This window comes from Tiliqua scincoides, chromosome 5, assembly GCF_035046505.1.
Source record: "Tiliqua scincoides isolate rTilSci1 chromosome 5, rTilSci1.hap2, whole genome shotgun sequence".
Taxonomy (NCBI): domain Eukaryota; kingdom Metazoa; phylum Chordata; class Lepidosauria; order Squamata; family Scincidae; genus Tiliqua; species Tiliqua scincoides.
The window spans coordinates 134,763,597-134,782,860 of NC_089825.1; the positions used below are offsets into that span (position 1 = coordinate 134,763,597).

Genomic DNA, 19,264 nt, shown 5'->3' on the forward strand with positions numbered 1-19,264 from the left:
CACTTTCCCCTCTTTCCAAACTCCCAGAGAGTTTGGGAACCTTTGGATAAACAGAGATGATACAATAGATATATTATCTATTGTATCATCTCCTATTGTATCTGATCACTTTGAGTGAGTCTGAAACTGTTGAGTAGCAAACAGGTTTGCCTCCTTTGACCACAAGGAAGTAAGAAAAACACATAGCAAAAATAATGTACTCCCTTGTAATTACAGCAATTGTTGCCATCGATTCCCAAGGGCAAAGCTCTTTCCAAGCACACACAAGAAAAATATCAGTGAGCAAGCCAGAGAGTGGTTATAAAAACTGTAGGGTACAATTCCCAGCTCAGATTAGGGACTATTGACAGGCAGGGCTCTGTCCATTTCATCCTCTTCCTCTAAATCAGCCTTTCAAGTTCCAGGAACAGGGATTCAAGTCTGGCTTCTTTAACATGGTTGAGATTAAGGAGAAAGGGGGGCTTATCCATCATGCTGCTGTTGCTGTTGCTATTGCTACCTCCAATGGTGTGCAAAGCACATGCTGAGAAGTGTGTGGGGGATGTTCCCATGCTTATCAGACAAGAGTGGTACCAGCCAGGAGAGATTCTTATTGGCGGGATTGTATCTAGTATCGGTTACATGTCTCCAAAATTTTCCTTCGAAAAACATCCTTCTAAGCAAGAGATTAAAAAATTACCACTGTAAGGAGTTCTCTCACCTCCTCCTCCAATAGTCTAATATATATTTTTGGCACTCTGCATCTTGGCATGTCCACAACAGATCTGAGAGTTTGGGGGAAAATGAGTTGTGCACTTAAGACATTTTTGGGGACATTAATGAATAGCTATGAACTACGAACAATTTAACATTTGAAAAGATTAAAAGACATACAAAGAGACATACATGCTATGCTCAAAAAGGACATTTTGGGCGCAATCCTAACCCTCTGTGACTTCCCCCCAACTGCAAGATGCAGCGCATGCCCCACTGGCACAGCTATGCCAGTGCAGGAAAATGGGTTAGGATTCTGCCCTTTGGATTGTAGTAAAAAGTATTTCAACTCACATATAACTTCATACAGTTATTTTTATTACCTATCGTGTTTTGGTTTCCTGTCTAGTGACCATGGAAGCCTTAGGAAGCCTTGCTCTCAACAATACTCTTCTAGTTGTCTGTTATATAAATTAGATTTTGGCTGCAATTCTATCCACACTTACCTGGGAGTAAGCCCCCTTGACTATACTGGGACTAAATCGGAGTAGGCATTCATAGGATTAGGCTTTCAGTTGATGTCATCTCTTCCAAGAGCACAGAAACCGGGCTATCCTGGATGGAGGATTCGTTGGCCAGCCTGAAAGTTACCAGACTAAGGGCTCAATCCTGTCCAACTTTCCAGTGCCAATGCAAGTGCAATGCAACCCCAAGGCAAGGAAACAAATGTTCCCTAACATTGAGGAGGCTTTCATGACTGCCCCCACACTGCAGGATGCAGTGCATGCCCTGTTTGCATGGCTGCATCAGTGCTAGAAAATTCATAGGATTGGGCCCTAAACGACATAGCTCAGAGAGCACCTTGGGCAGAAAATCCCCACTTTAAAATATTCCATGGAGAAAGCACTATAGTTGAGAATCTCACCCCAATTTTTGGACCGCAAGGAGAGGCTCCAATAGATTGGATAGCTTGGACATTCCTGATATTCTGCAGGAATGTGGTTCGATGTTCAGGTATCATTCAGGCTGGTTGAGCATCAAAACAACCATATTCTTTAAGGAGAATCTTTCTGTTACTGACCATGTCAGGAGCCTCCATGAGGCTTCCGTGTGGTCCTAGAGGTGCACAAGGTTCTGTGCCCAGGGCATTTGCCCCTTTCACTTCATGGCAGGTTCACCATTGACAAATGAAAATTTTATCCAGTTGGATTTCTGATTTGGTGCATGAGCCTGGAAAAGTGCCATCCATTCTGAATAGATCGTTCTATAATGTCTTTCTGTGTGTTTGTGTGTGCGCCGATAAATTTCAAATATATTTAGATTGCAGACTGGGCTGTGCCTCACTTCAGAAATATCGTTCATGTAAACAGTAATACCTGCTCTTTTCAGCAGAGGACAACTATGACAAACGATTTCCAGTGGATTCTGTCACAAGTACTTTTACTGGCTCGACAAGCACCTGTTGGAGTGCTGTAAGAGGATTTTCTGCCTAAGGCAGGGGTTTGGACTAGATGACCTATTAGGCACCTTCCAACTCTAGGATTCTATGATTTTGGTCCTCATTTCACTACCAAGCAGCTCAAACTCTTAGAGCCTTGGAGGGCCAGTTAGTTGCTAAAATGTATTCAGACACTGTTGGATTCTACTTAAAACTGCCAGACACTTCCTTTGCAGAATGATAACAAGGTCGTACCAGCACATCCTGGCCTTGGCTTTTGCCATAGATGAGATCAATGAAAACTCTGAAATCTTGCCCAATATCACTCTGGGATTTCATATCTATGACAGCTACAATGTTGCAAGGACAACCTACCGCAATACTCTGGGCCTGCTCTTTCAGTCATCAAGGTTCATCCCCAACTACAACTGTGGCTCCAAGAAAAATTTAATTGGAGTCATTGGTGGACTTGACTCCGATATCTCCTCATATATGGCAAACACCTTAGGTCTTTTCAAGATTCCACAGGTAAGAACTGTGCTTGGGAGGACCACAAACACTTTTCTTCATTTCACATGCAGGTCACACTTCCCTTCTTTTATGATTAGATGTGTCACCTAATCACATATAATGCACACCTGTGTTCCTCAGGGCAGGAACATTCTCCTCTGAAATAATATATGTAGGATTAAAGAGATAAGTGAAATCTAAGAATTTTTCTATTTTGGAGTATATCAGATGGCACAAACATTTCAGCCTTCCCAAACTTTTTTTCCCCCCTCAAAAAAATAAAAAATAAATAAATTGAATTATCTTCTGTAGAAGTGGGACAAAATACACAGTTTTTCTTTAAACAGTTTAAAGACTGGAAAGTACATTTATAATTCAATCCAAGCAGCCATCAGGATTTCTATCTTAGAAAGTTAGAAAGAGTTAGAAATTAACTTCTAAGCGATTACATAATATGAATTTCAAATAATCCTATTTCATGCCTAAAGTAACTGGATTCTATTTTTTAAGTTTTCCTATGGCTCATTTGAACCAGGAAAGAAGGACTATTCCAAATTATCTTCCTTTTATCGCATGGTCCCCAATGAAGCCCTTCAGTACTGGGGAATTGTCCAGTTATGTCTGCATTTTGGATGGAAATGGGTCGGCCTCCTTGCTATGGATAATGAAGCTGGAGAACATTTCTTACAGGTCTTGGAACCCATGCTGTCCCAAAATGGAATTTGTTCAGCCTTCACTGAAAGGGAAAAAGGGCTAATTCATGCTGTGACAAAAACTGAATTTCTCAAAGAACTTGTGAACCATATGCCAGTGTTCCTGGAGAGTAAAGCCAATGCAATTGTTTTCTATGCGGACATTCCAAATACTATATCATTGACGACCGCTATGTGTGCTATAAATATGATTCCTCTAGTCATTCCTGGATTTAAACCCCCTGAAGGTAAATTGTGGATTATGACAGCCCAGATTGATTTTACAAGCAACATCTATTACAAGATAGTTAATACTCAGCCATTCCGTGATGCTCTTTTCCATGGTGCTCTTTCCTTCTCAATTCACTCCAATCAGCCTGCTGGATTCACAGACTTTCTTCAGAATATAGACCCTTTGGAGGATAAAAATAATGGCTTTATGAAGATGTTCTGGGAGCATGCATTTGGCTGTTCGTTCCCAAAACGTGGTGTGCCTCCAAAGAGTAGAAGACAATGTACCGGAGAGGAGGAGCTGGAGGGCCTCCCAGCACCTATTTTTGAAATGAGCATGACAGGCCACAGCTATAGTATCTATAATGCTGTCTATGCTGTGGCACATGCTTTGCATCTCTTGCCTTCCCTCAGAGCCAGATATGAAGAAAGAGGGAATGGAAAAAGACTGATCATGGAGCCCTGGCAGGTAATCCTGTCAATCCAATATTACCATTTTACTGTGAGTCCTCAGGCTACTGAAAGGTGATAGCTGACTGGTTGCGTTCCCCAAGTTCCCCTGTTTATTTTTCCTGTGCATTTTCTCTGCATTTCCTCATTTCTCTGCATTGGGGGGCAGTTGCTGTGCCATTTAGATGCTGGGAGCAGGAGGTCTGCAGTCCTCTGCTCTGCAAAACATCATTTTTTGTGTTAAAAAAACTAGGTGTTAAAACCTAGCGCTAAAAGTTCCAAGCTGACAAGAAGGAGTGCTCTCTTTGTTCCAGCAGCCCAAAGCCCATGTATTGGGCTCTGGGTGGAAGGGACTCACTGAAGATGAGTGAAAATGTTGGATTACTGGGTAACCCTGAAAAGACAGGAATAAGTCTAGCTACAGATCATCAGTGCTTATGGTTTTTTTTTGCCCTTTGTACTCCTTCCACAATGCATTCAGGCCTCTTCAGCCTAGAAGAGAGGCGCATGAAGGGGGGCATGATTGAGGGCACAATCCTAACCAACTTTCCAGCATTGGCATAGTTGTGATAGTGGGACATGTGCTGCATCCTGCAGATGGGGAGCAGTCACGGAGGCCTCCTGAAGGTACGGCAATGTTTGTTCCCTTACCTCAAAGTTGTATTACCCTTATGTCGGTGCTGGGAAGTGAGTTAGGATTGCGCCCAGAGACATACAAAATTATGCCTGGGAAGGACAGAGTGGATAGAGAGATGCTCTTTTCCCTCTCACACAACACCAGAACCAGGGAACATCTGCTAAAATTGAGTGTTCAGAGAGTTAGGACAGACAAAAGAAAATACTTCTTCACTCAGTGTGTAGTTAATCTGTGGAACTCCTTGCCACAGGATGTGGTGATGGCATCTGGCCTAGATGCCTTTAAAAGGGAATTGGAGAAATTTCAGGAGGAAAGATCCATCACATGTTACAAGCCATGATGTGTATGTGCAACCTCCTGATTTTAGAAATGGGTTATGTCAGAATGCCAGATGCAAGGGAGGGCACCAGGATTCAGGTCTCTTGCTGTTTTGTGTGCTCCCTGGGCATTTGGTGGGCCACTGTGAGACACAGAAGCTGAACTAGATGGGCCTATGGCCTGATCCAGCAGGGCTGTTCTTATGTCCTCAGATTTAACTTGCAGCTGGTCCTTTTAACATGCAACACGAAGTGCCTCAGCACCATCTGCTCACATAAATTGTAAGTGCAGTTGGGAATACCCCTTTGCTAAGTTTATTTCCTCTTTATCTACCTTTTGTGGGGAAAAGGCATTGTAACAAGAAGACTTAGAGAACCTTGGCCACACCGCAGGCAAACCTGCATTTTGCTTTCAGAACACATTCTGAGACAGCCTTAATTCACTGCCTAGTTCCTATGTAAACAGGATGGGAGACAGTGCTTTGAAGACACGCTTTTTATCTAGGAATGTATTGTGGTCAAACTAGAGCCAGCTAATGTTTATCTTTAAACGAAAGTAACCCAGCTTATACTGTGCTCTTTGAGACTCAATAAAAAGGCTTGTGGGGGGTGCAGCGGAAGCTCCTTCTTCAGCTCCAGCCTTCCCTCCTGCGTCTACATTTGAATCCTTGTCTGCCGTCTTATTCATAGCTCTGACTTCCAGCTACTTCAGTTTCTTTTCCCAAAGTTCCTTCAGTGCTTCTGCTTTCTGCACTCCCTCAAGCAACAAGGCCTAAGCCTTGGGTGCTTCCCAAAGCAGCATTGCACTGCTACAACCTTTATCAACCATTTCATTTTTCCCTTTTTGGTTAGACTTTTAGTAATTTGTTTACAGTATACATGAACATTGAGTCTTTGCAGTCTGTGGAATGGGAAGCACTGTGGATTGTCACATCTACTTCCTCTGCAAGTGCTAGTATGAGAAAGATTTTGATAGAAAACACAGAGGTTCAATTTTTATTTTTTTTTTAAAGTTGGGGCTTTGCCCAGCTAGCCCCTCTCTTTAGCCTGATCTCCTGGCTGGTGGCAGAGGTGACACTGTACCAAGGCTTTTCTGCATTCTGCTGAGTGTCCAAGCAGGGGAAAGAGGGGGGGGGGGCAGGAAAGGTATGAGTGTGCTAACCACTAGTCCCTACTGCCCTGGAACAGCCCACAGATGCTGAGAACCCCTCCCTCTACCATGACACGTGGTTCTTTTCAGATGTTCTCCCAATCAGCATCATAACCAACTCATGCAATTAATTGGCATAGAATCTGGCTATGATCTTTCCTTTACATGCTCCCTAAGGAAGCTATGGTCGAATATAACTTGTCAAAGAATAATCTATCAAACTCTTTTCACTCTAAGAAGGAAATTCATATAGGGAATTCCATTTAGAACAGCTTACTAGGAATATTATTGTAGGTTTTAAACTTGATGCTTTCATGCCTCTTTCCACCCAGCTCCACTCACTTCTTCTGAGGCTCTCGTTCAACAACAGTTGTGGAGAGGAAATTAAGTTCAACGAACAGGGAGAATTAGCAGCTGGATTCGATATTACAAACTTGATCACTTTCAGGAATGACTCCTACGTCAGAGCCAAAGTGGGGAGTTTGAATCTTCAGGCTGATTCGGGCATAACATTTGCCATTGATGTGGATGGAATTGAGTGGCCTGACTATTTTATTCAGGTTGGGAAATCTTGTTTTTTGCAAGTAAATATTTCCTGTCAAAATTTGAAATTTTGTTTTACTATGTGCAGAGAGACACAGGTAGGTGGCAGTGGGTGTCTGGGGGTCCAGTTCCTACTCACCTGTTGATTTCCCTGCAGTCCTTAGAGGTACATTTAGTCGAATCTTATCATTTCCACCACCACCTCCATGGATGCACCAGCACCAAAACAACAACCACTGCATCCTAAGGTGGGGGTCAGTTGCAGAGGTCTTCTCCAGGTAAGGGAACAATAGTTCCTTTACTCAGGGGTAAATATCCACAGCACAGAGAGGTATATTCAGACCTTGAACATCTATTTTGCTGTCACAATTCTGTACTGACCTGTGTGCAGGATCAGGTCCAGGAAGGGGATTAAGATATCCAGTGGGATGAAATCTTCAGATCTCCTGCCCATTCCACCCCTCCGCCCCCCCAGTTGCCCTCTTTCCATCCCCTCCTGCCTCTCCTGATGTTTTGCTACTTGCACTGACTACTTAGTGGCAGTCAGTGCCAGTGTAAGAAGAGAACCAACACAGCATGGCTTGGTGCAATAAGCATAAGATTGGGCCCTGAGTTTTGGAAGTGATCAGCTGAATACAGGCTCCCGGTCAAGAAAACAACAACAAGGCCAGGTCAAGAAAACAACTGCTACCTCCTCCTTCTTGACCTCAATACACCAGGGCTCCATCCAAGTGTGGAAACTGTTATCATCCTCTATTTGTGTTTATGTCTATGTCATTAATAATTTTGAGTACATTTGAGCAAATGTGCCACCCGTGAGCTCAAGGATAGTATTATACACTTTCATCACCCCTCTTCTTAACTGGCACATCATTTGTACACCAAAACTCCCCAAACATGCTTGGTGTTAATGGTAAAACTTCCTTGATTTGACAGGTGCCGCCCTTGTCTCTCTGTAATGATAACTGCCCACCTGGTTCCAGCAGGAAAAGGAAGGAAGGGGAGAAATTTTGCTGCTATGATTGTGCTCCGTGTCCAGAAGGGAAGATCTCAAATCAAAGCGGTAAGCTGAGTATAGCTAAGAAATTTGAATCGGATTAATCCTCTTTAACCCCTCTCCCCCACCTCTCTGGAACAGCCTTCCGCTGGAGCACACACTGCATCACGAAAGGGGAAGTCCCAGTTGTCTCTGCGAGATTCTTGGTTCCCTTGCCCCAGGGGTACACTGCCATGAGGGGACAATTTTGCTGGGGCAGGTCCGAGCTGACTTGGCAAACTGGATTCAGTTGCAGACCTGGCCCCTGTGCTGCCCTGGGACCACAACATGCCACCCCCTGCAACACGCTGCCACTCCCGTTGATACGTACACACCCTATGAAGCCTGTTCCCAGGTGCTCTGAATGCATTCTGGGTCCTCCGGAGCACCATTAAACAGGGCACTCCGGAGAACTCAGAAGGCTTCCAGACCACCCTTGAATACAACACGGGGCTTCTGCCTGCCCCCAGAAGGGCTCTGAGGGGCAGGTGGCCACAGCAGTGCTGCAGCAGGCACAGAGGTTCCACCCCCACGGGGCCCACAGGCATGGCACCTGGGGCTTTTGCCCCCCCCGACCCTCTCCAGGACTGCCACTGGGTGAGTTGAGGCTGGGAAAAAGGATAGGATATCAGCAAAGATGCTGCAGCTGATAATGCCCCCTTCCCATTCTTGACACACATTCCATCACACCCCGATCTCTACCCTGTTCATCCCACCCCCCTACCCATTCTTCCCACCAACCACCACCCTTCCAGCAGCACAGCAGGATCATAAGATTGGGCTGCTAGTGTGTCAAAAGCACTGACACTCTTGGAAGAACAGGTAGTAGTTTCTGGTAACAATTATAGTAGCTTGAAGGTGGAATGTGTTCTTTTTCCAGACATGGATTACCTCCCCCCAGCCCCGTAAGAACTTAGAGCGTCTCAAACTCTCCCCAAGAGTTTGAAAACTGCTGCCTTAGAAGAACAGAATCTTAGATTTTTTCGTGTTCCTTTTTCAGACATGGATTACTGTATTCCTTGCATGGAAGGTCATTACCCAAACAAGCACCAAGATGGATGCATTCCCAAGACACCAACCTTTTTATCTTATGCAGAACCCCTGGGCATGACTTTAGCTGCCTTGGCTCTTTTCTTTGCTGTGATCACAGCTGTGGTGCTGGGAATCTTCATTCAGCAAAGGGACACTCCCATTGTCAAAGCCAACAACCGCAGCCTCACATATGTTCTTCTCACTTCCCTCCTTCTTTGCTTCCTCTGCTCATTGCTCTTCATCGGAAAGTCTACCAACACAACCTGCCTTGTTCGGCAAACAGCCTTTGGCCTCATCTTCTCTGTTGCTGTTTCGTCTGTCTTGGCCAAAACCATCACAGTGGTGGTGGCATTCATGGCCTCCAAGCCTGGAAACATTTTCCGGAAATGGGTGGGGAAAAGATTGGCACACTTTATTGTCTTATCCTGCACTCTTTTTCAAGTAGGCATTTGTGCTGCTTGGTTGGCTGTTTCTCCTCCATTCCCCGAGCTGGACATGCACTCACAGATTAGAGAAGTTGTAGTGGAATGTAATGAAGGTTCGGCCACCATGTTTTACTTTGTCCTGGGCTACATGGGCTTCCTGGCCTCTGTCAGCTTCAGTGTGGCTTTTCTAGCCAGGAAACTGCCAGACAGTTTCAATGAAGCCAAATTCATTACCTTCAGCATGCTGGTCTTTTGCAGCGTTTGGGTGTCCTTTGTGCCAACCTACCTGAGCACAAGGGGAAAAGCCATGGTGGCTGTGGAGATCTTCTCCATCTTGGCCTCCAGTGCTGGGCTACTAGGCTGCATCTTTTCTCCCAAATGCTACATCATTATCCTGCGGCCTGATCTGAACAAACGAGAACAGTTAATAAGACGACAACAATGATGTATCTAATAATCAGTTTTTTTTTTTCCTTCAGTGTCCTGTCTCTGACATATGGAAAGAGCTGGTGTTCTGTCCAAAGGTGAAGCCTGGGATGATTATACATAAGAATCTAATCTACGCACCCCCCCCCCCTCCAACAAAATGACTGTGATGTGTACCTAGGATAAAAACTCTCAGTTTAAACATTGTGAAAATGTACTTATGCCATAGGTTGCATTTTTCTTGGTTTCCTGGCAGAAGCTCAGGGTGAAATTTTGGAATAACAAGAGCTGAACCCAGAGTATCCTTCTATTTTATTGTTAACTTAAAACTATTAAAATAAATGTTTTACTTTGAATTATTTTATTCATAATCGTCTTCGAGTCAGGAACAGTGGCTTCAGAATAGAAAGGGGGTATGAGTCCCATGGCTAATCACGTCTCAGTGGCTTTCCGTCTAGTCCCTGGCATAATACTATCAAACAGTTACAGTGCACTGTATAATATTGAAAATTGTGTGTCTACATTTTCTCCTTTATCCATATTACAACAATTCATTGAGGAAGATCAGGATAATTACTATCTAATTGCAGAGGCCGAACCTGAAAGTTAAAAGAAATGGTCCTTTCAAAGGTTAACTACCAAGTTCAGTGGTGATGGAAGAATTTTAACTCTGCCCTTCTCCCAATTGGGCTAATAGAGGATTCCTTTAGAACAGGGGATGAGCAAACCCCTGCCTGCGGGCCATTTGTGGCCCAAATCAGGGCCACAGGGAGACCCCAGTCTCCAATGAGCCTCTGGTCCACGTTGGCCCATTCTGGCCTGCAACTGCTGGTCGCAAATGCCAGACACAAGCTGTGGGCCAAATTAGAGCAAGGCCTTTTATAGTCTCCATGTGTTTTTTGCTTTTCCCTGGGCCTGATTTTAAATGCCTTCCCATTGCCTCTGAACAACTAATGTCTCCTTGCGTTTCTGGCTTGGTCTGTATGTTTTCACTGTGCAAGAGGTGTGTGGCAAACAGTGCATAGTTCTCATGTGGTTCCACATGCCTTTGGGCACAATCCTAACCAATTCTACTCAGAAGTTAATCCTATTTTGTTCAATGGGGCTTACTCTCAGGAAAGTGTGGTTAGGATTGCAGCCTGTATTATAGTTCTCATGTGTATTATAAATAAGCTCAATCAAATTCATTCATTCATCTAAGTTCAGTGTCTAATGTATTCATTTATGAAAATGTATGTAAATTTATTCAAATTTGAAATGTAAATTAATTCTTTTTTCCCAGCCCCCCAACACAGTGTCAGAGAGATGATGTAGCCCTCCTGTCAAAATGTTTGCCTACCCCTGCTTTAGAGCTAAACAGGTTTTATCAAGCAACAGCACACAATGCCTGGGCTTGATAAAATCTGTTTTGCTCTAAAGCAGGTGTGGGCAAACATTGCCTGCACTTGTGGCATTGGCCACTAGTTACAATAGTGTGTTAAACCAAGCGCACTCCTAAATCAGAAAATTAGCATCATCGTATTTCGGGATATTTCACACTAGAATGGAAAGTGTCCTGCGTGTACCAAAACTTGCTTCTGCAGCAGCTGCAGTCCTGCAGCTGTGTCTCTGAGCTCCTGTACACGTCTTCATGGTAAGCACATCCACAAGCCAAAGAACTACTGTAGCAGGCCGGTTTCCCCCCAGATTTGACACTGTGTTAAGGAGTGTCCTGTCTGTGTTCCTGGGCCTGGTGTGTATGATTTTCAGCTGTAGCCACCGTAGTGTGTCTGCAGTAGTGTCCCCAGCAGGGCCTCTGAGAGAAATTTTATGAAGGGGTACAAAGTTTCTTTGGGGCCCCTTCCCAAAGAGGAAGAGGGTGAAACCAAGTCAGGGGTAGAAATGGGGTGGGTAGAATGGGGTCAAAACAGGGGGAAAGTGGCAAAAGTCAGAATAGGAGCCAAGGTCTACCAATCTTCCAATAGATAGGTCAGGTCTACCTGTCTGCCTGGCATTGACAGCATCCCACATGCGCAGTTAGTCTGGGTGAGTCTGGGTCCCCTCCTTTGGCTCCTGGACCCCCTTTGTGACCCTGGGCCTGGGTACAAATTAACCCCTTTACCCCCCCCCTAGGCCCTAGCCCCCAGCATCACGTGCAGGCAGCAAAGTCAGGTGAGAAAAGAAAATGTACGATACTAGGAAATTTCTGGCTCCCCTCCTTAGGCTCTTGAACCCCTTTCTCCTGGGTTGCCCTGGGTCCCATTAGGGAGAAGGGCGGGATAAAAATAAAGTTTTATTATTATTATTATTATTATTATTATTATTATTATTATTATTATTATTATTATTATTATTCTCACCCTGGGTCTGAGTACAAATTACCCCCTTTAGCCCCCCTCTCATATACCCTGACAGCAGGGCATGATTTTGGCTGCAATCCTATGTACGCTTTCCTGGGAGTATGCTTCATTGAATATAACAGAACTTACTTCTGAGTGGACATGTATAGGACTGCAACTTTCATTTGGTTTTAGAAACTAATTTAGGTTCCAGACTGTGATGGGTTTTTTTTTTTTGGGGGGGGGGGCGCTAACCATCGCTGACACTTTATAGGCTTTTTTCTGTTCTTTTCTAATTGAAGGAGAAGAGGTTAAGGCTGCAATCCTAACTACACTTTCCAGAGAGTAAGCCCCATTGAACAAAATAGGACTTACCATAGATACTCGCCTATAGTACGTGAAATTTTTGCCAAGTAATCAAGTTCAAATTATCACTTCGCCTTATCTCCGGGTCAATCAGAGGGCAAAGCCTTTTGACTCTGAAAAGTTTCATTTCTCAAGCGGCAGACAGGCACCAAGTTTCTCAAGCAGCAGGCCGGCACAGCTCCTTAGAAGCAATTTGTTAACCTTTTATTCTCCTTCCTTCTGCTGCAGCCTGGTTCTGCTTGGCAAATGCTTGCAAAGCAGGTTAGTTTTTTGAAAAACCAGGATGGGAATCTTCCTTTCCATCTGAAGCAGGCTACAATTCAATGCACCCTTACTTAAGAATAACACCCATGGAAAGCAGTGGATCTACTTCACAGTAAAAAGGTTTGCAAATATATGCAGCTCCATCTCTCTGCTGTGAATTGAATTGCACACTCCCAGTTATGTGTTATGGGTTGTATGTTGTACGTAGAGCTTCTGGCTTAACACACCAGACACCTTAAAGGTGGATTTGATTCATGGTTCTCCTGCAGTGGTTCCCAAACTTTTTCACTTGCATATCCCTTGGCAGCACATTTCCATAAATTGTACCCTTCATATTAGCAAAATGTTTGTAATTAATAATACAAGCCTACATCTCCTCCATATGAAAGCCCAGACTTCATGTATTCATCACATATTTTCTCTTTTCATCTGTTTGAAGAACAGAAGACTCTGCCTTTGCACTGTTTTGCACCAGAAGCGTGCTGAGAAATTCTGGGTGATTGATCACTTTCCATATTATGTTTCAGTTTTTTTACTGTGCTGGTTTTCAAACACTGGTTCATACATGAATTGATGACCAAAAACTAGCTATTGGTGGGGCTTTCACAGCCAACTAGCTACCTCCCTTCCTGCCTTGCTGGTCCTTGCAAGGCATTCCTGTCCTGCAAGGCATTCTGGAGCATGACCTGCCTTTTTCTACCTTTATTCCATTCTTTTTCAAGTACCTTTAAAGGTCCTGTTGAGTGTCCCTGGGAGTACATGAATACCAGGCTGGGAACCACTGATTTACTGGTATGTTGTTTACAGTGCACTTACTCTGACAGTGCTTACAAAAAGGTGATGAAGACTAGAATTCAAAAAGAATAAAAATGTATCTTATGATCTTTTACTATGTTTTTAATAAATTAGAGACTACAGTTCTTAGGTAACAATTAGTGGTGGGTTATTTTTCAGGATCTGGCCTTGAGTAAAATCAGACAAAACTATAGTCAGACACCCCCCTAAGTTTAACCTCCAACTTATCCAAGAGTCATAGAAAATTCCATGATTGTTGGCTCAAAACCTGCCCTCGGCTTATCTGTGGGATCGACTTATAGGCGAGTATCTGCGGTGCTTCTGAGTGGGCCTGGTTAGGCTTGTGCCCTAAATATATTTCCATTTCTTTTTCCAAAATGCACATTTCCTCACTGATTCCATTGTTTTGGGACAGTGTGCCTCACTCCAGCCTCACTACCCAGTGACCACTCCACCATGAAGCTGCTGAAAGAAGCTGTGAGATCTGGTAAAAATGTTTTGCTTTTCCAGTCCTGCTACTGATGATGACACTAAGAGAGAAGAGTAACTGAAATTACAAACTCCTCTGTAATTAGCACAATCATCGGCATTGATTCCCAAGGCCAAAGCTCATGTGCTTTCCAAGCAGGCACTAGAAAATATTTCAGTGAGCAGGTCTGAGAGAGGTTATTAAAACTGCACGGTATAATTGAACTGTCTAGCTCAGATCAGGGACCGCAGGCAGGCAGACCTCACTTGCTTTGATCCTTTCCTTGTCTAAATCAGGTTTCAAATTCCAGGAAAGGGCGTTCAAGTCTGGCTTTTCTAACACTGTTAAGAATAAGGACAGGGAAGCTTGTTCATCATCATGGAGCTGTCTCTGTTGTTGCTGCTGTTACTGGTGCTCCCTAAAACAGTGTGCAAAGCACATGCTGAAAAATGCACGGGAAATGTGCCCATACATATTTCACATGAGTGGCACCAACCAGGTGAAATTTGCATTGGTGGGATTGCAACTCATATCTGGTATGCTTCAACTACATTTTCCTTCAGGCGACAACCTCGGGAGCAAATTCAAGATCATTCAGTGTAAGGAGTTGTCTCCCCTCTCCTGTAAAGTGATATTCAAATCTATTTTAGGGATTGTGCATACCTGCATGAATACAGTGGCATAGCTAGAGGGAGGCAAAGCACTAGGTTTTGGAGGGAGCCTCACCGCGGCATGCAGGCAGCCCCTCTGCCTCCCCTTTGGAGCCATTCCAGGCTGGGGAGTGAAACAGAAGCAAATGCTGCTTGCACACCACAGTGAGGCTCCCTGCAAAACTTAGTGCTTTGCACCCCCTTTAGCTACACCACTGGATCTGATTCTTTGGGGGGAAAGAGCTATGCTTTTTATATTCTTTTTTAAAGAAGGGAGGAATACAAACCATAAATATCCCTGCTAATTGGGTAAGAGGCACTTTTTTCAAGTGGGTGCTCCTCTTTTTAGCATGGGGAGAGTAACTGGCCCACCTCACCCCAGCAGTGTTTTTTCTAGTGGCTGTCTGCTGGTGTTCTTTTTGCATCTTTTTAGATTGTGAGCCCTTTTGGGACAGGGAACCATTAGTTATTTGATTTTTCTCTGTAAACCGCTTTGTGAACATTTAGTTGAAAAGCGGTATATAAATACTATTAATTAATTAATTAATTAAATAAAAATATGAAATGATTAGAAGACATTTTAAAAAATCTATGTGTACTCTGGCAACAGAACATTTTGGATTGTGATAAATTGGATTTCAACTCTCACGAACTGGCACATAAAATTTTATCTGTAACTTTTTGGTTGAATTCCAGTTCAAAGTCTTCCAAGGAAAACTTTATAAGCAGACCACCAAAGAGAGGTTCCAATTGTGGATGTTCTCGTGGAATGCAGTGAAATGTTCAGGATCCGTTCGGACTGGCCAAACTGCAAATCCAGAATAAGAATTTAGATGTGAAACTTTCTGTTACTTTTATTAATAGAGCCTATTTCATACTTTTATTAATAGAGCCTATTTCATTAATAGAGCCTCAGGCAAGAAGTGTTAGAGTTTATCCAATTTGGTTTCTGCTTTGGTTCACAAGCTTGTGATTTCTCACTATTTTAGGTACTCATTTTGCAATGGTTGTTAAAAGGATACAGTTAGTAAATTTTTGGTCTTTTTCAAGACAAATTCTTCTTGTGTGGCTACTCCTTTTCAGCTACTCCATTTGGTTCACTGCCTGCTTATGTTAAAACAAACAAGGGAAACTTGTGAAATCTGGTTCACTGATCTCCTCTGTCACATCTGGCTTGGTTCTAAAATATATGAAAATGCCACCCATTTAACCCATTCTAATCAGATAAATTTCAGTGTGTGTACACGCATTGCATGCACTGATATGTTTTAAATATTATTTAACTTGCAGATAGGGCTGTGCAGAAATATCTTTCATGTACACAAGAGCGCATATCAGCAGAGGATAACTATGACCTTTGTGTTCATTTTACTAACAAGCACAGTAAACTTTTAGAGCCTGAGAGAACCAAAGAGGTATTAAAATGAATGCAGGCACTGTTGAGTTCTCCCTCAAAACTGCCAGGCGTTTCATTTGCAGAGTGGTGACCAAGTTCTACCAGCAAATCCTGGCTTTGGCATTTGCTATTGATGAGCAATATTTGGTATTTGCTATTGATATCCACTGGGGGCTGGGGATAAGAATAGGCCCTCAGTTTGGCTGTACTTGTCATAAGAGGCGACTAAACAGCCATCAGGTAGATGGGACTTGTCAGCCTGGGAAGGCAGCTCATCTGAGAGAAGGAAAACTCTGATCCCAAACCTCCACTGCCTTGTGGCTACATCCAGTTATGGAAAAGGCTTCAGGAGTCAACCTCTAGGCAAAATCCGGAGCCGGAGTCCCTGAGGCAGTTCATGGCTGAACACAGTCATGTTCTGGCAACTCCTGCAATGCCGCTGGAACCAACGGTATTGGCCTCTGCCTTTCCATTGGACCATTTCAGCGACATGGAGAGGGGGGAATTTGCTGCATGGGTAACAGCCTATCCTCCATACCTACTTTACCCAGGCTTCGCGCACTGGAGAGGACACTCTGTTCCAGAACCACCATTCAGAGCATGACACCATAGTCTTCCAAGACTGAAGGATGCCAACTAGGATTGATGAGATCAGTGAAAATTCTGAGATCTTGCCCAATATCTCTTTGGGATTCCATATCTATGATAGCTATGTTGATGCAAGGATGACCTACCGCAACACCCTGGACCTGCTCTTTCATTCATCAAGGTTCACCCCCAACTATAACTGTGGCTTCAAGAACAATTTACTTGGAGTCATTGGAGGACTTCAGTCTGATACCTCCTCATCTATGGCAGACATTTTAGGTCTTTACAAGATTCCACAGATAAGAACTGTGCACAGGATCTGTTCCAGTCCATGGCTCTGACCAGGGCTGGAGGTTCTTTTTGGTTTCTGAGGAAGAAGTGAGTCCAGTCCAAGGTTGTCATAAAAAGAGCATTATTTGTCTAAAATCTAACAGCATAGAGAAGGGGTGTCAAACATAATGCCCAAATTTGACCCCCAGAAACAATTTATCTGCTCCCCCGCATTATAATTGGGCTCTCCCAGCATAATTGGGCTCTCTCATAGCTTGAAGATATGATCATGATTTGCACATTTTCTCTTCTATCATTTGAAGCTAATGAGTTTCTATCTGAGAACAAAGTGCTTATATCTGGTCAACATCTGCTTAATGATCTCACTTCTGCCCCTCAGCAGGCACCATGAAAGCTAACTTCAGCCCTCTGTATGAAATGAGTTTGACATCCTTGCCCTGTATTGCCTTGCCTTGCCCTTACAGCATTCCTAGGGGACTCATGGGGTGATGTGACCTTCTGGGTGTCCATCAGCATGGCCTGGGGGCAACGAAAGAACATAAGAACATAAGAACAGCCCCACTGGATCAGGCCATAGGCCCATCTAGTCCAGCTTCCTATATCTCACAGCAACCCACCAAATGCCCCAGGGAGCACACCAGATAAAAAGAGACCTCATCCTGGTGCCCTCCCTTTCATCTGGCATTCTGACATAGCCCATTTCTAAAATCAGGAGGTTGCGCATACACATCATGGCTTGTACCCCATAATGGATTTTTCCTCCAGAAACTTGTCCAATCCCCTTTTAAAGGCGTCTAGGGTAGACGCCAGCACTACATCCTGTGGCAAGGAGTTCCACAGACCGACCACAAGCTGAGTAAAGAAATATTTTCTTTTGTCTGTCCTAACCCGCCCAACACTCAATTTTAGTGGATGTCCCCTGGTTCTGGTATTATGTGAGAATGTAAAGAGCATCTCCCTATCCACTCTGTCCATTCCCTGCATAATTTTGTATGTCTCAATCATGTCCCCCCTCAAGTGTCTCTTTTCTAGGCTGAAGAGGCCCAAACGCCGTAGCCTTTCCTCATAAGGAAGGTGCCCCAGCCCCGTAATCATCTTAGTCGCTCTCTTTTGCACCTTTTCCATTTCCACTATGTCTTTTTTGAGATGTGGCGACCAGATCTGGACACAATACTCCAGGTGTGGCCTTACCATAGATTTGTACAACGGCATTATAATACTAGCCGTTTTGTTCTCAATACCCTTCCTAATAATCCCAAGCATAGAATTGGCCTTCTTCACTGCCGCCGCACATTGGGTCGACACTTTCATCGACCTGTCCACCACCACCCCAAGATCTCTCTCCTGATCTGTCACAGACAGCTCAGAACCCATCAGCCTATATCTAAAGTTTTGATTTTTTGCCCCAATGTGCATGACTTTACACTTACTGACACTGAAGCGCATTTGCCATTTTGTTGCCCATTCTGCCAGTCTGGAGAGATCCTTCTGGAGCTCCTCACAATCACTTCTGGTCTTTACCACTCGGAAAAGTTTGGTGTCGTCTGCAAACTTAGCCACTTCACTGCTCAACCCTGTCTTCAGGTCATTTATGAAGAGGTTGAAAAGCACCGGTCCCAGGACAGATCCTTGGGGCACACCACTTTTCACCTCTCTCCATTGGTAAAATTGCCCATTGACACCCACTCTCTGCTTCCTGGCCTCCAACCAGTTCTCAATCCACGAGAGGACCTGTCCTCTAATTCCCTGACTGTGGAGTTTTTTCAGTAGCCTTTGGTGAGGGACTGTGTCAAACGCCTTCTGAAAGTCCAGATATATAATGTCCACGGGTTCTCCCGCATCCACATGCCTGTTGACCTTTTCAAAGAATTCTATAAGGTTTGTGAGGCAAGACTTACCCTTACAGAAGCCATGCTGACTCTCCCTCAGACGGGGCCTGTTCGTCTATGTGTTTTGAGATCCTATCTTTGATGAGGCATTCCACCATCTTACCCGGTATGGATGTTAGGCTGACCGGCCTATAGTTTCCCGGGTCCCCCCTCTTTCCCTTTTTAAAAATAGGAAAGAAGTCTTTCCTGAGATTGTATAGGCGAGGCTAAGGATTTCTAAAAATAGCACAATTAGAGAGAACAGTCTAATTGACAACAAAGTGACATATGTTGCTGAAAACATAAACTATGCATGACTATTTCCCAGGTTCTCATCATTAAGAGGCATCTTATAAAACAAGCGCAGTGAGTAAAGATATGAGAGAGCACTATATAATGGACAATCTACTGGTGAGGTCATTTGCTTTTGGGCCCAACATCTCAGTTTCTCTCAGGAAGGTTAGGCCATCTTCTCATGGGATGAATAGAGGAATTTCCAGTGAGAAAGTAGACAACTTTCAGAAAATGGAAGACACAGAGAGAAGATGACTGCCAGGTCTTGCTCCAGGATTCATGAGCACTTTTCCTAACCTCACATCACAATACTTCTGATTTCTGCACCCCCAATGGTGTATGTGTTTTGAACAGCACGTACACACACACACACACACACACACAC

At 44.0% G+C, this 19,264-nt stretch overlaps 1 protein-coding gene across 1 annotated transcript; it reads left to right on the forward strand.

Moving 5' to 3' along the window:
* Window positions 1–2,368: 2,368 nt before the first annotated feature.
* On the forward strand, window positions 2,369–9,599 carry LOC136653698 (vomeronasal type-2 receptor 26-like). Its single transcript, XM_066630581.1, has 5 exons — window positions 2,369–2,659; window positions 3,152–4,033; window positions 6,451–6,678; window positions 7,598–7,724; window positions 8,698–9,599. Exons 1-5 carry the CDS (start codon window positions 2,369–2,371, stop codon window positions 9,597–9,599), a joined length of 2,430 nt encoding a protein of 809 aa, XP_066486678.1.
* The last annotated feature ends 9,665 nt before the right edge of the window (window positions 9,600–19,264 follow it).